The sequence below is a fragment of the Talpa occidentalis genome, unplaced genomic scaffold, assembly GCF_014898055.3.
Source record: "Talpa occidentalis isolate TD23 unplaced genomic scaffold, MPIMG_talOcc4v2.1 talOcc4.4, whole genome shotgun sequence".
NCBI classification, from domain to species: domain Eukaryota; kingdom Metazoa; phylum Chordata; class Mammalia; order Eulipotyphla; family Talpidae; genus Talpa; species Talpa occidentalis.
Window position 1 is genome coordinate 88,253,664 of NW_023604295.1, and position 22,120 is coordinate 88,275,783.

At 37.9% G+C, this 22,120-nt stretch overlaps 1 protein-coding gene across 4 annotated transcripts in view; it reads right to left on the reverse strand.

The window, feature by feature from the left end:
* The window catches only part of HPS3 (HPS3 biogenesis of lysosomal organelles complex 2 subunit 1), a 55,287-nt gene that overhangs the window by 14,918 nt on the left and 18,249 nt on the right, over positions 1–22,120 (reverse strand). For all 4 annotated transcript variants that reach the window (XM_054700740.1, XM_037525820.1, XM_054700742.1 and 1 more), the window contains exons 6-11: positions 14,035–14,116; positions 11,397–11,551; positions 4,994–5,102; positions 2,766–2,947; positions 1,733–1,913; positions 641–874 (exon numbers count right to left, since the gene is read on the reverse strand). In XM_054700740.1, coding sequence (XP_054556715.1) covers positions 641–874; positions 1,733–1,913; positions 2,766–2,947; positions 4,994–5,102; positions 11,397–11,551; positions 14,035–14,116 — 943 coding nt within the window. The remainder of the gene's footprint in view (positions 1–640; positions 875–1,732; positions 1,914–2,765; positions 2,948–4,993; positions 5,103–11,396; positions 11,552–14,034; positions 14,117–22,120) is intronic.

Genomic DNA, 22,120 nt, shown 5'->3' on the forward strand with positions numbered 1-22,120 from the left:
ACAGTAATAAAGCACTTCTTCCCCTCTTTTTTTAGAAACCAAAGCCATACTGTGGGCATCTGTCCACATTCAGGCAACAAAAACAACACAGGACCCAGATTGCCAATTTCAAATCCAGATTCTACCACTCATTTACCAGCTGTATGACTCCGGACAAATTATTTAATCTTTTTTAATATTAGTTCCTCCTATGTATAATAGGTATAATAACCACTTCCTCAAAGCATAGTTGCAAAAATTAAGTAAGATAATCCCTATTCGAGGGGCTTAGATTATGCATGGGACATAATAAGTTCTCAGTACACATCACTCTGTTATGTGGACAAACACACCCTTCATGACAGATCAGAAAGTCAGCTCAGGGCAGTGCCCATATTCTTCAGTACCAAGCACAGTGCTCTGAATGTAACTGACAGTAAGTGGAAAGAAATCTGAATATCTATTGTTGCCATTTCTCATACTTGTTTTTTTCATTTGTCAGATACAAAGCCCCAACTTACCCCATTTTGGGTCACTTACTTTCTAATTATTACTTTCCAACTAAGAAAAAATGAGCTAGACAGAAACCAGAAGAAAGGTAAACACCTCAGATTACAGATCCTATCTGCAGCCTCCATTAATAACAGGCAGAGTACCATACCTCTGAATGGTTTTTAATTTCATTCTTATACAGGTCAAGATCTCCCATTTTCAGAGCTATTGATGCTTTGGCCAATGTCACTAATACTGATGAACAATCAGAAGTATCCAATTTCCTTAGATAGCTCAAGGCAGTTGAAGGGTTAATGTTCTTCATAGAAGGAGTACAGAGAATATGGGGCAGTTGTTTTGGCTCTGCCACATGAAACATCTGAACCACTTTTGCTGCTAATTCCTTTGGTAAGCATGAACAAGAAGTGAAAGATCAGAAAGCAACAAAGTCAAAACATAAAAAAGATACAAAGTCAAGATATAAACATGCAACTGAGAAAAAAATTAAGACAAAATTATTAGAATTATGTTTTGATTAAAAAAACAGTTGATAGTGACATGGGGAATCTAACATGACTTAAAGTGACTCTTTGCTGAATTATAATGAAGAAAAAGCAGTGAAAATATGTACTATGCTGTGGCTAGCATTTCTAATTTTAACAACAGCTCAGAAGTAGAACACAAATATTTTATTAAATTCACTCAAAATTTCATTATAAAAATTACTATTTAGTACAAAATATACTTAATGACTTATGAGGAAATTTCATTTCTCTCATTTAGTATCACAATATCCAATTTTGCATACTTGCATTCAACTCTTTAAAAATACATGAGCGCCTAAAAAAATCCTTAATAATGTCTTAAGTTCACTGGACCAAGATTTCAAAAGTGAAGTTTTGAACACTTGGAGAATGGGGGCAACTAGGTTTGTGGTAAGGGTTACATGCAATAGAAGGCAGGCGAGACTCCTGTGTATTTCTTTCAAGACATGCCACTGACATGCTGGGCAGGTCACTCAACCACAATGGTCCACATTCTCTCAGCTGCATTGTAAGAAAGGATGAGATTATATCTTTTCTAAGCTGTAATTCTATGATTATTAATGAAGAAGGTGGCACATTAGTTACTTTTTAGGAAAAGACTATCATACCCAAGAAAAATATTTGGGATTTGACTTCTAAATTGTACTACATGAAGTAAATTGCTCAGATAAAACATTACAAATATTAGATATAATTAAATAGAAAACTATATTCACTTCACTTAATTCTTCATCCAGGTTTTCATAAAGTGAATGATTTATGTAAAAGATTAATCCCTTCTCATATTTCTGCAATCCATCCTCTACTGCCCAATCCACTCGGGCTAAAACTTCAGCCATAGACAAGCCAGACATCTTATAGTATGGCAAGGCGAGGTGGGAATACTGAGTATCAAGCCTAAAGGAAAAGAAGTAAAATATCCTCAATTTGTCATTTTTAAGCTTGATATCTAACACAGTTGATAATGAAACAGATCATGTTGCCAGGAGATATAAATCTCAAAATGTTTAATGGTTAGAACAAACTCCTAAGTTTTTGTTCTGCAAAGTCATTCTAACAATTAAGAAAAGACTAGGTTTCTTTCTGCCTTCTCATATTAAAAATAGATAAACAATTCATTCAGTGAATTTTAATACTCATAATGTAGTTCTTAAATAATGGAGCTTATGGGTAGAAAAATTCTGATTCATTAATTTACAATTATTCCCATGGGTCAAGTAAGCTTTTGAAATAACATATATCAATAATGTATAAATACCATTCTTAAAAATAAAAATCATTATTCATCCTTAGGTCCTTTCTCTGCTATCATAAAAACACTGACCACTATGATTAAAATCACAGATTGTCAAAATGGTATCTCTCCCTTAAGTTAACAGACAATAAACTAGTACTATGGCTAGCTCAGGATTTTTCACTGGTTATGCACCCTTTCTCAAGCTCTGAAAAAAAAACTTCAAATTCCCAAATTAAGTGATGGGAGAGACATACATTTGAGGTGGACTGTTCACCTAAGAAACTAACTCCCTGAAGATAGACAATGTACTGGGTCATGTTCATCTTGGTATCTCTACGCCTAGCAAAATACCTGACACACAATAGTGCTCAACAAATGCCTGTGGAAGAAATGAAGAAACAAACTACTTCCTTCATGCATTTCCCCATTTATCAGGTAATTACCAGAGATTGAAAAGTTAGTAAATATACCCAAAGCTCAAGATGGCTTCTCTAATAAGAAGCATCACCAACCTGCTAAAGCAGTCTCCAAGGTGGCCACAGCTTTCTTTAAATGCTTCTAAAAGCTCTGCTTGTTCTTCAGGTTCCAGCTGACTGGCATCCATAAGGGCAGCTCTCACTATCAGATGAGCCTCACTGAGAAGGTGGATGCAGCTCTGGGTTTTAGCAGTCTTATAGGTATTACTGTAGTCTATCTACAATAAGAAAGACAAATAGCTGAAACTGCTGTAGAAAGATTCCCCCAAAAGTTTCCCAGTTCTTAAAAATATCTATGTATTTTGCCAGTAAAGTTAATATTTAGACACATTAAATCCTAAAAAATAAATTAAAAAGTGGTTAATTATCATTCTGATAGGATTTAGCTCAAGTGTTTCATTTCTCCCATAGTTTAATACATACATTATTATAAACAGTCCTTTGTTAGTGTAATCATGACAGAAAGTAAAATAATACTGTAATATTAAGAATAGTTAATAATTTTATCAGAATTTGATAAAGCTAATAAATACCTATCACTTAGGTATTAGGTTTTTTTAAAACTCTGTCATTTAAATCTTCTTCAAATGCAGATTAAATATCCTTTCCTAATTTTAGTTTCAATCTGTAAAGTTAGGAACTACCACATCCATCTCAAAGTCACAGTGGGCTTACAAAAATTATCACTTGCAAATCTAAGTCAATCCGTATTTTCAGACTACAGTAGGCAAAACATCTAGGTGAAATTTAAGACTTTCAATTAAACAAGACTGAAAGGACAACAAAGCTGATGTAATGATCAACATCAGACTGCCAGGGAGAAATCAGGCAAAACCTTGACCTGATGATCATAATTAACACCACCAATGACAGGCAAATGGACATCATGTACCTTCCAATGTAATACCCTAAAAAGAAACAACACCTATGAAATTTTCTAGAAAATATTTTGAAGAAAGATACATAAACTGAATATAATTACAAAAATAAATTCAAACAATTCAAAATGAGAAAACCCTCTCGACAAAAAAAGGTGGAAGGGGAAAAATACATTTTTCAAAAATGGTTCTATCGTCAGAAAAATAAAGAAAGGCTGTGGACATATACCAGATTAAAGAAAGCTAAAGACACACAATAATTACGAACTACATACACTAGTTTATGTGTGACAGGATACTGGAATGGGGGCGTGGGGATATGATTATTAGACCATTATTGTGCCAACTGACAAAATTAGAATATGACCTGTACATCAGATAAATAAAGTACTATGTTGGATGTTAAATTTACTACTGTATATGGTTGTCCTATGATTATGTAAGCAAATCACCCAACTCTTAGGAAACAGACACTGAAGCATTTAGGGGCAAAGGCCATGATCATGCAATTTACCTTCCAATGAATCAGAAAAAAAGTGTGTGCATGTGTGTGTGTTTTTTGTAGTAGAACTAGGGTGTAGGCCAGAGGTATGGGGTTAAGAAGATTCACCAGAGACAAAGCAAGGAGCAGAACAAGCTGATTTACTGAAATACACTGCTGAGGGGAGCAGCGGGCTAGACAGAAGTCTGCTGTGCCATTATGTGGGTTAGCTTCCTGGCCTGGGATCCAACTCAGGCCATAGAAGTGATAGTGCTGAGACTTAATCCCTAGGCCACCAGGGAAGCACAGTGTGTGTTTTTAGATAGTGTAAAGTACAACAAAAATAAACAAAGACAGATGCAAAAGAGATAAAATACTGATTACAGATGAATCTGTATGGGGAATATATAGGCTTTATTTGTACTACTGATTCTTGCGACTTTTAAGTTTGACATAATTTCAAAATAGTTTAAAAAATTGTCAGGGATGAGTAGGCAGCTGTTACTCTTAGAAAGGAGCAAGGATGCACACAGTAGCTACAGTGCCCTGGGGCAATCTACTAATATTTTCAAAGAGTGAGAGAGATAAATGATCTGAAATTTCTTCTAGTTCCATTTCCTGGTTCTTTAGGCTGGGGTGAAAAGCTATTTACGTATAGACTGGCCAATCAATCCTCACTGTAGAGAAGAGTATAAATAAGGAAATCATCTTTTACTAAACATTTCTACTGGTCACACAAATGCCAGGAACTGTAAAAACAGAAGGTGGAGAAAGATAATTTACTGTGAAGGACTGGAAGCTGGTTTGCTATGACAACCTGAATGCATGATAATTAGAACTAATTTGTGGTCATCAACACCATTTTAAATTCTACAAATAAGAAATCAGAAGTCTGAAAGCAGTACCATTTCCTTGTATAGTTGCACCGGTGAGACTGTATTCACAATATATAAATTCCAACCAGCCTCAGCTACAGGAGATGTTTTGAGCTTAGCACTGGTATCTTTTCTAGAACTAAAAGCAAAACAAAAGACAATAATTATAAAATAAGATATATTTTAAAATGACAATTTTAATGATAAATACTGGACATATAAAATAACTACGCAATTTTCATTTAATAATTTCTTCAATTTTTATAGAACACTAGTTCACAATGCCTTACAAGCCTACAATATTTAAAATTCTACAGCTCTCATTGGCTTGTCTTTGAATTCATTCCACAAGTATTCTAAATGGGCAATAAGGGCAAAAAAACAGGTAAGGCCCCTCAAAAGGAAGAAAGACTTGGCTGTGGAAAGTCCCTATGCCCAGGTATTCTCCTGCATGTAGTCTTCATGAGGCCAGCATGTCCTGCACCACAAATCTCAGCAGAAGTTCCAACAGAGTAACAGGCCAAACACTCACAGCTGCTGGGAAAACACAGAAGATGCATACAACCATGAATTTGCTTAAAACACTATCTAACCTCTTTTTTTGACTATGTGATACATTTTCTTTAGTGTCAGATTTTTTTAAATGTAAACCTTTGACTAAATAAATTTTCAAATAAATTATAACTTTATGACATTTTAGAAAATAAAATGTTTTTAAAACATCAAGTGTGCAAGATCACAAACTGCTTTTCCTCTTGTCAGAAAGCTTTTAGGATGAGTCTCAGACTTACTGCCCATACTAAGTCATCAATTGCCCAAGTTAAGCTTGAATTATTTCTATTACTAGAAGAAAGCACAGACATAAACACTTCTAAAATGCAAAAATTCATGTTAAAAATAAAAAAGCAACTTTTCCTTAAATATGTTTTATGCTTATCTTCCCCCAAAAAGTGCTTTCCTAAGTAAATCTTCCATTTAAAAACAATCAGATTTCATTGCATTTAAAAATATTGAATAGAAGCATAGTTAGTTTGAAGTTAAGCATTCTATTCTAAACAGTGTGAAAACAGAAAACCCAGTAGTGAACCAGAACCTACTGTTATCAAAATGCAATTTTAGAGAGGAAACTCCTCACGTCACTCTCCAGCGGATCATCTAAGTTAACTAGTGGAATATTGCACCAGAAAGCCTGCTGACTTGGGGCAAACTGGAATACCTCCTGATATCAGAGAATAGGCAGACTGTGCCAGAAAAGACATGGAGAAGATTCAAGCTTCAGTGAATGAGAGGTGGGTGGAGAAAGATGTGTGCAAACTGTGTTTGGGCATGATGTTGCCTTAAAACCACCACTGCCACTTAGCTATAAGCCACAGGGTGGTGGAAGCTGAATGGTGTGGGCCTACAAACCTCTGACTAAGGGGAAATACACACACAGGAGTCAGGATGTCCCAGAGTGCCTGGTCCTTGTGGAATGAACCAGGACAGTACACTGGGCTCCACTCCCCCTTCCCAAATCTCCCAATGGTATTGACAATGTAAGATTCACTGAGAATGCAGAGAGAGAACAGGATTTTTTATTTGGAACACCAGGAAAGAAGAGCTATCAGCAGTGCCACAAACACAAGCCTGTACTTCTCCACAGCATTCACAAGAGAACCCTGATGCTTCCAAGCTTCACTCTATCCCAACTTAGCATCTAGAAGATCAGATCTCAGACCTACTGAAACCTCAGTAGACCAAACACCAAAATCATATAAACATCACAGCACCACCTACTGGACAAGTAGTAGTTGTTCAATTCTAGGATCAAAAACAGCAAAATGAGAGAAAAACAAAACACAACACATGACAACTTCAGACCTCAAAGGAATATGACACCACAAGGAGAGACGACAATACAGAATCCAACCAGCCATGGAAGATTTTATCTTCCTATCAGATAAAAAATTTAATATTGTCCTGGTAACTGACAGAAACACAAAGAAATAGAAGAAATACAGAAAAGCAAGTCTAAGTGATTCAAGAGAATGTAGAAAAAACTAATCCAAAGATACAGCAAAATTCAGAGAAACTAATGAATGTCATGAGAAGTGCAATTAATGAACAAAAAATAGAAGACAGAACAGATTAGATTAGAATTAAAATAGATAAGAATTTAAAATATTAGAAAGAAAAATTAGAATAGAAGATTTAAATGACAAAAATAAGATAGTTGCAGGGTATAAAAAGATCAAAAGAAGAAATAAAATTCCTGTAGAAAACTATGGCAGTCACTCAACAAATGGAGCACCAATCAGTGATCTTGAAGATAATAATGCAGAAAGAACACAGATGGCAGAAGAAAGAAAAATATGAAGAAATTATTTTTAAAATTTCAAGAACTGGGCCTCCCCTGGTGGCACAGGCGGTTGAGCGCAGCACTGTGAAGCTGTCCGCAGCCACTACAGTGCCAGTTCGATCCCAGCCAGCTGGCGAGGGTCCCACATGGCGTGGCAGAGCTCTCCTGTCTTGCCTGCTGCTCCTCTAAGCAGTGTATTTCATCAGTCTGCCTGTTCTGTTCCCTGCTCTGTCTCTGGTGAATCCTCTCACCCTCCCACACATCAGGCCTGTACCTGATTTCTTGTATAAATAAATATTTAAAAAAAAAATTCAAGAACTATCTAATTCTATTAGAAAAAGTAACATACAGCTCATGGGTATCCCAGAAAGGGAAGAGAGTAAGAAGGGAACAGAGAACTTATTCAAAGAAATAATAGAGAAAAACTTCCCAAACCTACAGGAAGAACTAAATATAAAAGTCCATGAAGCTAAAAGAATACCGAGTTATCTAAATGCAATTACCTACACTGAGACACACAGTTGTGAAGCTACTAACAGTTCAAAACAAAGAAGGAATAGCAAAGGTGGCCAGGGGGAAATATCAGGTAAGCTAAAAAGGTATACCCAACAAGCTTACCTCAGACTTCTCTGAGGAAACCCTATGGGGAAGGAGAGAATGGAATGAGCACCAAAATATATAAGGCAACCATTATCCAATCTAAAAACAGACACTGGCAACAACTCAATAGTCCACTTTCACCAATGGACATACCAACCAGACAGAAAATAACAAGGAAACAATGGCCACTTAAGTTTAATATATACAAGGCACTATGCCACAAAAAAGCTGTGCACATATTCTCAGGTGTGCATGGAACATTATCCAAGACAGATCACATGTTGGATCACAAAACAAATGTCAATAAATTAATGAGGATTGAAATTATATCAATTATATCTTTTAATGAAATTATATCTTCTGTGATCACAATCATATAAAGTTAGAAATATCAGAAAAAGAAAGCTGGAAACACTTCTAAAATTGGAGATTGAATAACATACTACTGTACTGAGTGAGTAAAAATCAGTTGCATTTCTCTATGCAAACAATGACCTAGAAGAGAAAGAAATCAAGAAAACAATACCATTTACAATTACATCAAAAAGAATTAAATACCTAGGTATAAACTTAACAAAAGAGGTGAAGGAATTATACAATGAAAACTATAAAGACATGGATAAAAGAAATGGGACACCAAAAAATGGAAAGATATTGCCTTGGATTAGAATAATCAACATTGTTAAAATGGCATCTTACTCAAAGCAAAATACAGACTCAGTGAGATCCCTATATCAAAGTTTCATGACATTCTTTAATGAAATTGAACAAACATTACTGAAATTCACCTAGAACCTAAAATGATCCCAAATAGCCAAAGCAAATAGCCAAACAAATACAGCAATATCTGTTCTCCCTAATTTCAAACTACATAACAAAGATATTAAGCAAAATAGCCAATGGTACTGGAATAAAACAGATATAAAGATGGACAGAAAAGAATGGAAAGCCTGCACTTAAATCTACAGTTAATCTACAACAAAGGAATCAAGAGTATACGATGGAGTAAGAAAAGTCTCTTCAAAAATTGGTACTGGGAAAACTGCAGTCACATGGCAAAAGAATGAAACTGTATCACTATATCATATCACATAACAAAATTAACTCAAAATGGATTAAAGACTTGGAAGTAAAACCTGAAACCATAAAATACATATAAAGAAAACATAGGAAAAACACTGCATGACACTAGATTCAGTAATGTCTTTGGGGATTTGTACCCAATGGCAAGAGAAACAAAAAAGAATATAAGCAAATAAGACTACATCAAACTAAAAAGTTTCTGTACAGTGGAAAACCTATCATTTATTTCTGTACAGTGGAAAACCTATCATTTATTGCATCTGAAAAGGGGCTGATATCCAAGATTTACAAAGAACTAATATAACTCAAAAAATAGAAAAAAAAAAAAAACACAGTCAAAAAATTGGCCGAAGTGCTGGGTAGGCACATCTCTAAGGAAGACATACAGATGGCCAAAAGGCACATTAAAAAAAAATGTTAACACCACTTTTTTTTTTCAAGATTTTATTTATTTATTTATACAAGCACTGGGTACAGTCAGAAGCGTGGGAGGGTGGGAGAATTCACCAGAGCCAGAGCGGGGAACAGAACAGGCAGACCGACCAAGTACACTGCTGAGGGGAGCAGTGGGCAGCAGGAGAGGTATGCGTGCCATATGGGACCCTTGCCCGGCAGCCAGGGATCGAACCGGCGCTGCAGAGGCTGCGGGGCAGCTTCGCAGCCCAGCGCTCAACCGCTGTGCCACAGGGGAGGCCCACTTAACATCACTTATTATTAGAGAAATGCAAATTAAAACCGCAATGAAATACCACATCACTCCCTTGAGAACAGTCCCTACCAAAAAGACCAGAAAAAATTAAGTGTTGGTGACGATGCGGAGAAAAAAGAAATGCTATAAATTTTTGGCAGAAACCTAAATTGGTGTAGCCCTTATGAAAAATAGCATGGAGCTTTTCCAAAATATTAAAAATACATCTACTATAAGACTTAGCATTTCTACTCTTATGTATCTACCAGAAGAATGCATAAACACTAATTCAAGAGGAGATAATGCTAAGCAAAATAAGTCAGGGGGACAAACACAAATACTAGATGATTTCACCTCTAGGTAGAATATAGAGAAATTAAAAAAAAAAGGTCAGACAGAACCAAACTGTAACAAACCTTGGAAGTCTGACTATAAAAGAAGGGAGGATGGAGAAAATGGTGTAGATGGGGTCCGATTAACTATGGTGGTAGACTGTGGGTGCCTTTGTGGTATGCATGAACCTGAACCTCTGAATCATATGCAATGATATAAATCAATGCTATTGCAACAAAAATAAATAAAAATTAAAAGTGAAGACTGGCAATCAAAACAATCCTAAATGTTTATGTGTTGAAAATGAGTGATCCTTTAATTCCTCAACACACATTAAACTGACTTCACAAAAAAAAAAAAAAAAGGAATTTTATTTTAAGGTATATCAGCACATATCTAACATTATGTATGAGCTTAAGGTAAGAAATACATTACTGGGCCTCCGCGGTGGTGCAGCAGGTTGAGTGTAGTGCTGTGAAACTGTCCGCAGCCTCTGCAGTACAGGTTCGATTCCCAGCCGGCCAGGGAGATTCCCACATGGTGTGACAGACCTCTCCTGTCTCACCCCTTGCTCCCTTCAGCGGTGTACTTCCGTCTGTCTGCCTGTTCTGCTCCCTGTTCTGTCTCTGGTGAATTCTCTCACCCTCCCGTCCTCTGGCCTATACCCCAGTATAAATAAATAAATAAATCTTTAAAATAAATATAAATAAATATTTACCTTTATAAATAAATAAATCTTTTTAAAAAAAGAAATATATTGACTTCTTTTGAAATTATTGTAGCAATCATTTCACTTTAGTTACAAATGTGTAAGTGAAGTCCATATGCTGTACACCTTAAAGTTCTACAGTGCTTTATGTCAATGAAATCCTGATAAAAATAAAAAAATAAATGAATTTTAAAAAATTATTCCTGCATGTAATAACAAAAAAGCATTTCTTTTGAAATAAAATACCAGAAAATAATCTTTGGGTAAACATTTAATGACTTAAAGGTGAAAGAAAAAAATGTCAGCAAAGCTCCTTGTAGTTTAGATTAGCATTAGAGGTTCTGCTTTCTCCCATTACTTACAGACAAAAGGACAGAAAAGTAGGTTCTTCAACTTCTTACCTAAAAATACCACAAATACTTACGGAAACTATTTTATTATTTTTATCTCGTGAAAACCATATTCTTCCAAAAGTTCCAAAGTCAATTATAAAGGATAATACAGAGATTTTTAGTACCTTCTTTCCATTCTCTGAACAAAGAACATCACAGAAAACTCATATGATCATTCAAAGTTTTGATTTAAAAAATGATAAACTAAGACAATATAAAATATACCAGTAGATATAACAATAGATTCCAAAAACTCTGGCAGAAGTGTTTGGGGGCAAGGGGATGCTTACAGAAGCCTCTTGGGTGATTCTCTTCTCTCTGGAGTAGACTCAGAGTCTGCCTTAGTCAAAAGTATGACATGGTTTTTAAAGTGACAAATGGCTTTCAAGCCTATGAAGAGCTGTATTCTCAAAGCACAAATATCCATACTGACAGGCGGGCAAGCCTAGTAAGGAAAAATCATAAATTTAACCAAGAAATAGAGGTATATGAAATTTAATCCTCAAAAAACATTGCTTATTTGATAAAATCTCTTCTGTCCTTCCCCATAGAAAAATAATTCAAATTCCAATTCTTATCAGAGTAAGGAGGCTATCCTATGTAAACACATGCAACCAACTATCTATTTCATGTGTTTTTGACTAGATGAATGCAGAAAGCAGTATACTTTAGCCCCTCACTGCTATAGGACTCCTGGAAGAGCAGTTATGGTCTGGTATCTGCCACCCAGGGAAGACTCTACTCAGAGAAGGCTGGCTCAGGGGTGTGCCAAATGGGATAAACCAGACAGCATAAAAGGACATTCTACTGCACAGAGAATACGTGAAATAGTTCTTAATGAATGGTATATAGTAGGAAAAAGCTTGCACATTCTGAAAGCCTTTAACTCTTTATGTGTGACTATTGCATGGAATGGCTGACAGGCTAGATGGTGTCAAGTAAATTCAAGGAAACCCTGGGCCAGCAGCTCCATTCAAACAGAATGGAGAAGAAAGATAATGAAAGAGTTCTTTCTGAGAGCTCAAGAAATGAAGCTGCCAGGTTCCTGTCCTTTCCTCCATTAATGGGATTTTGATTCTGAGGTCATCTTCCTGTTTCTTTCCCTTCATAAAAAGTACCTGGGGAAATACTTCCATCTACTTTCCTTATTCCTCTGAATAGTTAAGGTGACCGTGGCTACTGCTGAGGAGCCAGAATCTTAGGATTCTCAGAAGAAAGGGAAATGAAGATCCCATATACTCTCAACCAGATTCTAAGGTGGTGAAACCTCTCAGACAGCACAGCAGCAAAGCCTGAATTAGCACACAGGCTACCCAACCACGTGCTCGCTCATGAGGCAGCTAGGACTTCAGAATGGTGAAGGTTTGGGGAAGGCATCAGCATCACTGTCCCTCTCACTGTCACCTCCATGCACACAGGGCTCAAGAGCAGCACCCGTCAGTTGCCACACTCTGCTCTTTTCTCCCTTCCTCTTTTCCATTTTCCTTTCCATCATTTTTATGAGACCCTGAGAAGACCTAAAATTATGATATATTTTTTTCAAATGTAGTTTGATTCAACAACGGCCTATTATATCTCTCCTCACTCCACCATAACCATCTATGTAAGCCTATGTCTTTCAGAGCTATATGTATTTAAAAAAAAAAACAAACAAACAGGGAAAGCTGGGAGAACCGAGAACAAAGAATCTGTCAGCTTTCCAGTTTCATTAGGGAAATAGACTAATTTCTTGAAAAGGTTATATGTTCTGGTTTCCCAAGAGGCTAAAGGTAGGCAGGAAGCCTGGTCAGCAATATAAAGCTCCATAACAAAAAGGAGTTAATGAGAACTCAGGTACAATATCCATAAAACACTACCATACATCACACTAAGGGCAACAGTGACAGCACCTCAGACACATTAAGCATCACATAGGAGCTATTTTGTTAACATAAACATGGAATGGCTGACAGGCTAGATGGTGTCAAGTAAATTCAAGGAAACCCTGGGCCAGCAGCTCCATTCAAACAGAATGGAGAAGAAAGATAATGAAAGAGTTCTTTCTGAGAGCTCAAGAAATGTATTTTTACATTAAATGTATTTAATGTAAATATTTAACATGTATTTTTCCAGGAAAAGGCCTTCCAGGTGCTAGATAGATATAAACTTGTGAAATACAGGTCATTATCATTTTAGGGTTTCCTACAGCATATTTAGTCATAATAAACATTCATCAAGTAGTTTAAATTTCAGAGATGAAATAGCATATTTGAGAAATATTATGCAAATGATATATTTCTAAGAGCAGAAATTCAAGGTCAGAAACATAAAATTTCATGATAAAATTGCCTACTTTTATTTTGTGGCTAAGAGCTTTTTAGAGACTAAGCATATTGCTTCTCACACCAAAAAATGAGGTTATTGATCAAGCAAATCATTAACTCTTAGACTAAGACTGTGCAAATACAAAAGGCTATCAAAGGTTTGTAAAATAACAAAAGAATTATTAGCATATCTGATAATAGCAGAAATAAATCATTTTAATGCACTCTCCTCAATTCCATATTTGTGAATATACTGATTTTTGCACTTTGTTAATAGCTCTATACCACTGCCACCAATATTTCTGCTAACAAAAAATAAAATCATAGTATACTACAATTTTAAGTGCCCTCACTAGTTAACTATATATATTCTTTAGCAAACTATAAAAACTATGCACTATATCAATTTTGAGTGCATAGTTTTCAAAGAATCTTAAAAACTGTCATCTAAACCACAAATCACAAAATGCTTACTATTTTACATCTAAAAGTTCTAATTCAATAAACAAAACCATAAGACATTTAATATTAACCAGCTTAGATCCAAGAGTAAGAGTAAGTTTGCAAGCATTCATATGTTCCTCTTGGATCCTATGATTTCACGTCATCATAAGCCAGTTCTAACCTTCAGGGTGGTGTCCCCATATGGGTCCTCCTCGCGAGCTGCCGCCGCACTACACCGCACTGTGAAGCACTGCAGGTTGTTACTAAGGAAGAAAAGAAAGGCCACTTAGCAAAGCAAAGAGCAATAACTAATCTGCCCAGAGTGGAAGGATTTTCTAGGAAAAACAACAATGGCAGGTCTGGGTATTTAAGTATTTGACAAATGATAACAGGTCAGACTTTTTTTTTTTTTTAAGATTTATTTATTTATTTATTTATTTATTTATGCAAGTACTGGGTACAGTCAGAAGCTTGGGAGGGTGAGAGAATTCACCAGAGCCAGAGTAGGGAGCAGAACAGACAGACTGACAAAATACACTGCAGAGGGGAGCAGCGGGCGGCAGGAGAGGTCTGCGTACAATGTGGGACACTCACCTGATGGTCGGGGATCGAACCAGTGCTACAGAGGCTGCGGGCAGCTTCGCAACCCAGAGCTCAACTGCTGTGCCACCTGGAAGGCCCTAGACTTTATTTTTAACAAGAGTGCCTCAGAATCCCTGTGGAGTGACTTTAAAATATTTAATTTGTCCCCACCTAACTCCTACTGACTCATAACCTCTAGGAACTGAATCTAAACATGTATATTCTACAAAAATCTATGTGTGACTCTGATATACATCCTAATTAAGAAGCATGGTTCTGGGTCATGCTTTTACAAACTCATACCTCCAGGATCTGCCCAGAGAGGTAACTTTCAAAGCCAAGATTAGAATCCAAGTTTCTTGACTATTTACCTCTATCCCACTCGTTTCAGGATGAAACTCAGCCAGGATTACGCTGGGTAACACATTGGGATTACAAAAATAGGATTTCAATGGTAATGAAATTTAGAAATTATTGGGAAAATCCTCAGAAATACCTGTCCTGCAGCCAGTTTTAAAGAGTAGGGCATGGAAGATGCATGAATAGTTCATGTCTCTGAAGAACACAACCAAATTAGATTCCAGGTGACCTCATTCCTAAGACTCCTCTAGCTCTTTCCACAACCCCAGGCTGCATAGGAAAATGAAACGGGGAACTCACAGTAAGTGCACAGTAGATGCCTGGTGACTTGTGGATAAGTTAACATTCGAACACTGATGTTAAAAATATTAATAGTTGGGCCTCCCTGGTGGCGCAGCGGTTGAGCGCTGGGTTGCGAGGCTGCCCACAGCCTCTGCAGCGCTGGTTCGATCCCCGGCTGCTCCCAGCCACTGGAGGAGGGTCTCGCATGGAGCGCAGACCTCTCCTGCCGCCCCCTGCTCCCCTCAGCAGTGTATTTCGGTCTTTCTGCCTGCTCTGCTCCCTGCTCTGGCTCTGGTAAGTTCTCTCGCCCTCCCGCGCTTCTGACTGTACCCAGTGCTTGTATAAATAAATAAATAAATCTTAAAAAAAAAAAGAAAGAAAATCAAACCTATTATCTAAAAAAATATATATTAATAGTTAACTTAAAAACTGCAACAAAGCCTATCTTGTAGTAGGTTCACAGGAATGATTTTTTACAACAAATTTGAAACTAGGACAAGTGAAAATGAGCTCTGCTTAAATAAAAAATAAAGGACTAAAGCAAACCTAACAATGATCTTAAAATAGAAGAAATACTTCAAAGAAGAAATGAAGAAAAATGGAGAGAAAAGCAAAAGACCGTATTAGATGCTCTAAAAGCAGTATTACCTATATACCATGTAGGAAGTTCAAAGAAATGTAGGTCCAAATTAAAAATAAAGAAACAAATAAACTCAAACAAGCTAACCAATGTTACATCAATTCACCCCTGTAAGAATGACCTGTATCAAAAAAACAAACAAACAAACAAACAAAAAAAACACAACAACAATAAATGTTGCAAGGATGTGGATAAAAAGGAACACTCCTCCATTATTGATGGGAACGCAATTTGATGCAGTCTCTATGGAAAATGGTATAGAGATAAGCTTAAAAAAATAAAAATGGAAATCCCATATGATACAGCCATACCTCTGCTAGGTATGTACCCAAAGAATATAAAAACATTAATACAAAGACTTACATTTATAGGACTTCCCTGGTGGCCATACCTCTGCTAGATATGTACCCAAAGAATATGAAAACATTAATACAAAGTCTTACATTTATAGAGCCTCCCTGGTGGGGCAGGCGGTTGAGCGCAGCGCTGTGAAGCTGTCCGCAGCCTCCGCAGCGCGGGTTCGATTCCCAGCCAGCCAGAGAAATACCCACATGGTGCGGCAGACCTCTCCTGTCTTGCCCGCTGCTCCCCTCAGCAGTGTACTTCGGTCTATCTGCCTGTTCTGTTCCCTGCTGTCTCTGGTAAATCCTCTCAACCTCCTGTGCCTCTGACCTGTACACTATTGTACAAATAAAATAACTCTTAAAAAAAACAAAAACAAAATAAAGACATACATTTATAGCAGCACTGTCCACAACTGCCATGTCATGCAACTAATCTAAGTACCTATCAACAGATGATTGGATGATTGGATAAAGTAATTGTGGAATATATACTTGATTCAATATTACTCAGCTATTAAAAAGGATGAAATACTGCATTTTCGGACAAAATGATGGACCTTGGAGTAATTACACCAACCAAGCAAAATAAAGTCAGAAAGTGAACTATCAGATGGTTTCACATTTACCTAAAGAATATAAACAGCAAAAAAAAATATATACTGGCAAAGTACACCAAAAACAATTCTTAGATTTAGTGAAAAATATACTGATTACCAGAGGGAACTGGGGGGAAGGAGGAATAGACAGGAAAAGCAAAGGGATAAGGGAGGGGCATAGGAGGTTTGGTGGAGGGTGAGTGAAACATATGCACACATGGAGAAGTACGAAAGTAACCCCAAAGTTACACAGACATATAAATGACTGAAAATTAAGTTTTTAAAAAGGAGAATAAAAAATACTTATTTTAACAAGAAAAGTATTCTGAAATTGTCACACTTGGGACACTTTGCACTAAGAGATATCAGAACTCTCTTCATCTGTTTGTTGAGGCTGTCACTTCAGCCTCAGATGACTGCCATCTCTGTCCATTTCCACAAAATTCTGGAAGAGGACCTCTGAAGTCACTGACAATAGCTAGGACAGTAGCACCAACACCAATAAATCTGGTATAGAGAGCTAGCACACCAAGAAAGTAAACTGAATGGGAGACTGGAACAAAAAAGCATCTGCAGAAGGGTCAGAGGGTAGGGTAGAGTAGTCACATACGAGCCAAGGTGACCACAAGGATAAATGATCTTTAGGGTCTGGAGAGGAAACGACTGGGCCCCCTGACTTTCTACCACCCATGTAACACAGCTGTTGGCTACTGCTGGAATATTAAGCTGCAGTATAAGAGAAGATATAAAGTATGTAAATTGAAATATTTTAGCATATAAAGATGTCCAAGATATGCTTCAAGTGAAGCAAGTTGCCAAGCAACAAGTCTCATATGATCCATTTCCATGAAAAATAAATCACAGTAGTATATGAATTGTTAAAAAAAAAAAAGTTGGATGACTTTTCACTAATTGTTGATGTGGCTGACTCTGAGAAGTAGGATCACAGGGTATTTTCCAATTATATATTTCTATGAGGAGATCACTTTACATTATTTTGAGTCTTAAAACTTTTTTATTACGAGAGGGGGCGGAGCAACATGGCAGCGAGGAGACGCTGCGAGTAAGATCTCCCATTAAAAAAAGTTAATAGGGAGGAAAAGCGGCAGGTCCCAGTGAGAAGTGGGACACTGAAGATAAACGGGTGACGCCAGCGAACTGCCCGAAGAAGAAAGTGGCCATAAAAGAGGACTAGAAGGGAGGGAAGCGCAGAACCCTGCTCCCCTCCCCCGCCCACAGAGGCGGCACTCTCCGACTGGCAGAGAGGAGGAAACAACAAACCAAAACGGCCCACAAGAACAAACGACGCAGCAAGCGGGACTGGGAGTGGAAAGGAACTATTGCAGTCACCACACCCCGTGAACGGGAGCTGAGGCGAACCCTGCAGGATCCGCCGCGGCGGTGAGCGAACGGCTCCGGGCGCCATTAGAGAAGAACAAAGACCCCGGGAGACCCGCACACAGCCCGGGCTGCCGGTAAGCCTGCGCGGAAACTCGGCGCGCTCGGGGAGCTTGAAAAGCAAGTGCAGACCTGGATCGTGGCTGCCCAGGTCCCCGCGCCTGCGACCTAGGCTTGCGGGGAGACGACCTAGGCTTGCGGGGAGACGCACGGAGGTCCTCACTGAGGTGAAGGTCCCTCCCTGAGTGAGCAGGAACCAGGCGCCCAGGCACGGGAGCTGTGCAAAAGGCGCCATTCCCGCGCCACTGAACTGGGCTACAGCCCATGTCCTGGAACTGAGGGCTTTGAACTGAGACCCGGGGCACGAAAATTCGGGGCGTGGTTTCTCCACGACGGTGGGGCACAAGGCAGACACAGCACCCCAAAGCTGTTGAGGTGTACCCTACCATTCCCGCTCTGTTCTCTGTCCCACAGGGTGGGGGGAGGCGAAAAACAGCCCCCCAAGGACAATAGGAGAGATCTCTGGCGCCACCTAGCGACCAGGAAAAAAAAAGTCACTAACACCCTATAAAACAGGACATTTCTTAAGACTGCTTGAAAAGGGCAGAAGGTTTCTGGAGGACCCAGTGGCCAGCCGGGAAGTTATTCCACGCCAGGCCCCTTCCGACCAGCAGTCTGAGCCCACAGAGGGAGCAGGCACCCACGTCCGGGGCAGACCGGGTGCGCAGAAGAGTGTGCCTGAAACCAGAGGCGCAGGGACTGCATCCCGCTTCGCCATTTGAGAACAGGGACATTTCTTCAGTAAAAACTGCCTAAAACCAGCAGAAAGCTCCCCCAGAAGACAGAGATGGCTCCTGGAAGAGCCAGAGGGGAGCGGAGAAGTTCACCCAAGATGTCAGTCAGTCCGAGCAACACAGTGTCCCAACGCATACGACAAATTAGAAAACAGACAGTAGGGAGTAGAAGAACCACACGCAACCTAAAAACTCCTCAGGAAAGAAGCACACCACAAAAAGAAAACCACTCCCCAGATTGCAACGACAGCAACTTGGAAGAACTTCTGAGCCTTCCAGAAAGAGAATTTAAAATTGCCATGATTAAAAAAGTGATAGATCAGAAGAAGGAAATTGAGTCCCTAAAGAGGGAAGTAAGAGAAATGCAGGAGATCAAAGAATTAATGGAGGAACTAAAGAACTCTGGGAAAAGCAATGAAAGCAGAATAGATGAAATGGAAGAACGAATAAGTAATCTTGAAGACACAGAAATAAAGAAGAACAAAACAGAAAAGGAAAGAGAAGTACGAAGGAAAAAGAATGAAGAAAGACTTCGGGAACTATCTGACTCCACGAGGAAAGGAAATATAAGAGTTATAGGAATTCCAGAAGGAGAGGAGAGAGATGTAGGAACAGAGAAAATATTCATGGATATAATTGAAGAGAACTTCCCAAATGAGAAGAAGGAGCTGAAAATTGATATACAAGAAGCAAGAAGAACACCAAACTTCCACGACGAAAGGAAAAACACAGCAAGACACATAATAGTAAAGCTCCCAAGAATCCAGGACAAGGAAAAAATAATGAAGCTGACAAGAGGGAAGAAACAGATAACATTCAAAGGAAAACCAATCAGGCTGACATCAGACTTCTCTGAAGAAACACTACGGGCAAGGAGAGAGTGGAGGGACATAGTCAACAGACTCCAAGAAAACAGATGCCAACCAAGAATACTCTATCCCGCAAAGCTCTCTTTCCTCCATGAAGAAAGAATATGGACCTTCCCAGACAAAGAGAAACTCCGGAATTTCATTGCGACTAAACCCCCACTCCAAAAAATACTACAAGGAATCCTAAAGCCAGAACCTCAGAGGGACGAATAACAACGAAAGAAGACCAAAAAAAAAAAAAAAAAAAAAGTTATTAAAAGAATAAATAAAAAAATCAAAGGAAAGACAAACATAATGGCAAATACAGATGCTAACATATCAATATTAACTCTAAATGTAAATGGACTAAACTCTTCAATAAAAAGACACAGAGTTGCAGCCTGGATTAAGAAACAAAACCCAACCTTTTGCTGTCTCCAGGAAACACATTTAGCTACAAAAGATAAAAATAGGCTCAAAGTCAAAGGATGGAAAACAATCCTACAAGCAAATGGACCAAAAAAAAGCAGGAACAGCTATACTTATATCAGATAAAACAGACTTCAAACTCAAAAAAATAAAAAGAGACCCCAATGGTCACTACATCATGATCAAGGGGACAATACTTCAAGAAGAAATAACACTCATTAACATATACTCACCAAACGAAGGAGCACCAAAATATATCAGACAACTGTTGTCCTCTCTGAAAACAGACATCAGAGAAAACACATATGTAGTGGGAGACTTCAACACACCACTATCAACAATGGATAGATCAACAAGACAAAAAATAAGTAAAGAAACTAAAGCTCTAAATAAGGACCTAGAGCATTTGGGCTTAACAGACATCTATAGAACACTAAACCCAAAAAAAACGGAGTACACATTTTTCTCAAGCGCACACGGATCATTCTCCAGGATCGATCACATACTGGGGCACAAGACAAACATCAACAGATACACCAAGATTGAAATCATACCAACCATCTTTTCTGACCACGAAGGCATCAACTAGAAATAAATCATAAAAAGAAGGCAAGGAACTATCCTACCTCATGGAGATTAAAAGCCACACTACTGGAAGACCACTGGACTAACGAGGAGATCAAAGAAGAAATTAAAAAATTCTTTGAATTGAATGACAAGGAGGACACCAATATCCTAAATGTATGGGATGCAGCAAAAGCAGTAATAAGAGGAAAATATATAGCAATAGAAGCTCACATCAAAAAACAAGAAAGAACTCAAAGAAACAACCTAATCTCGAAGCTCAAAGATCTAGAAAAAGAACAACAAAAAAACCCCAGAACCAGTAGAAGAAAAGAAATAATAAAAACCAAAGCAGAAATAAATGAAATTGAAACTAAAAAAACAATCCAAAAGATCAATGAAACCAAGAGCTGGTTCTTTGAAAAAATAAATAAAATAGACAAACCCCTAGCCAGGCTCACAAAGGAAAAAGGGAGAAAGCACAAATACACAGAATCATAAATGAAAGAGGAGAAATCACAACGGACACAGCAGAAATCAAAAGAATAATCAGTAACTACTATGAACAGTTATATGGAAACAAGTTCAACAATCTAGAGGAGATGGACAAATTCCTACAACTCTACAATCACCCAAAGCTAGATAAAGAAGAAATAGAACACCTAAACAGACCAATTACAAGCAGCGAAATTGAAATGGTAATTAAAAACCTCCCCAAAAACAAAAGCCCAGGACCTGATGGATTTACAAATGAATTCTACCAAACATTCAGAGACGAATTAGTGCCTATCCTTCACAAACTCTTCCAAAAAATTGAGAAGGAAGGGACAATACCAAACACGTTCTATGAAGCCAATATTACACTAATACCAAAACCGAATAAGGACAACACAAAAAAGGAAAACTATAGGCCAATCTCCCTAATGAACACTGATGCAAAAATCCTCAATAAAATTTTAGCTATCAGAATCCAACAATGTATCCATAAGATAATTCACCACGACCAAGTTGGATTCATTCCAGGGGCACAAGGATGGTTTAACATCCGAAAATCAATCAACGTTATCCAACACATCAACAAAAAGAAATATAAAAACCATATGATAATATCAATAGATGCTGAGAAAGCTTTCGACAAAGTGCAACACCCATTCATGATAAAAGCCCTTGAAATTCTTGGGATACAAGGAACATACCTCAACATCATAAAGGCCATCTATGACAAGCCAACAGCCAGTATCATTCTCAATGGTGAAAAGCTGAAAGCAATTCCATTAAGATCTGGAACAAGACAAGGATGTCCACTCTCACCACTGCTTTTCAATATAATACTGGAAGTCCTAGCCAGAGCAATAAGACAAGAGAAAGACATCCAAGGAATCCAAATAGGAAAAGAAGAAGTCAAACTATCACTATTTGCAGATGATATG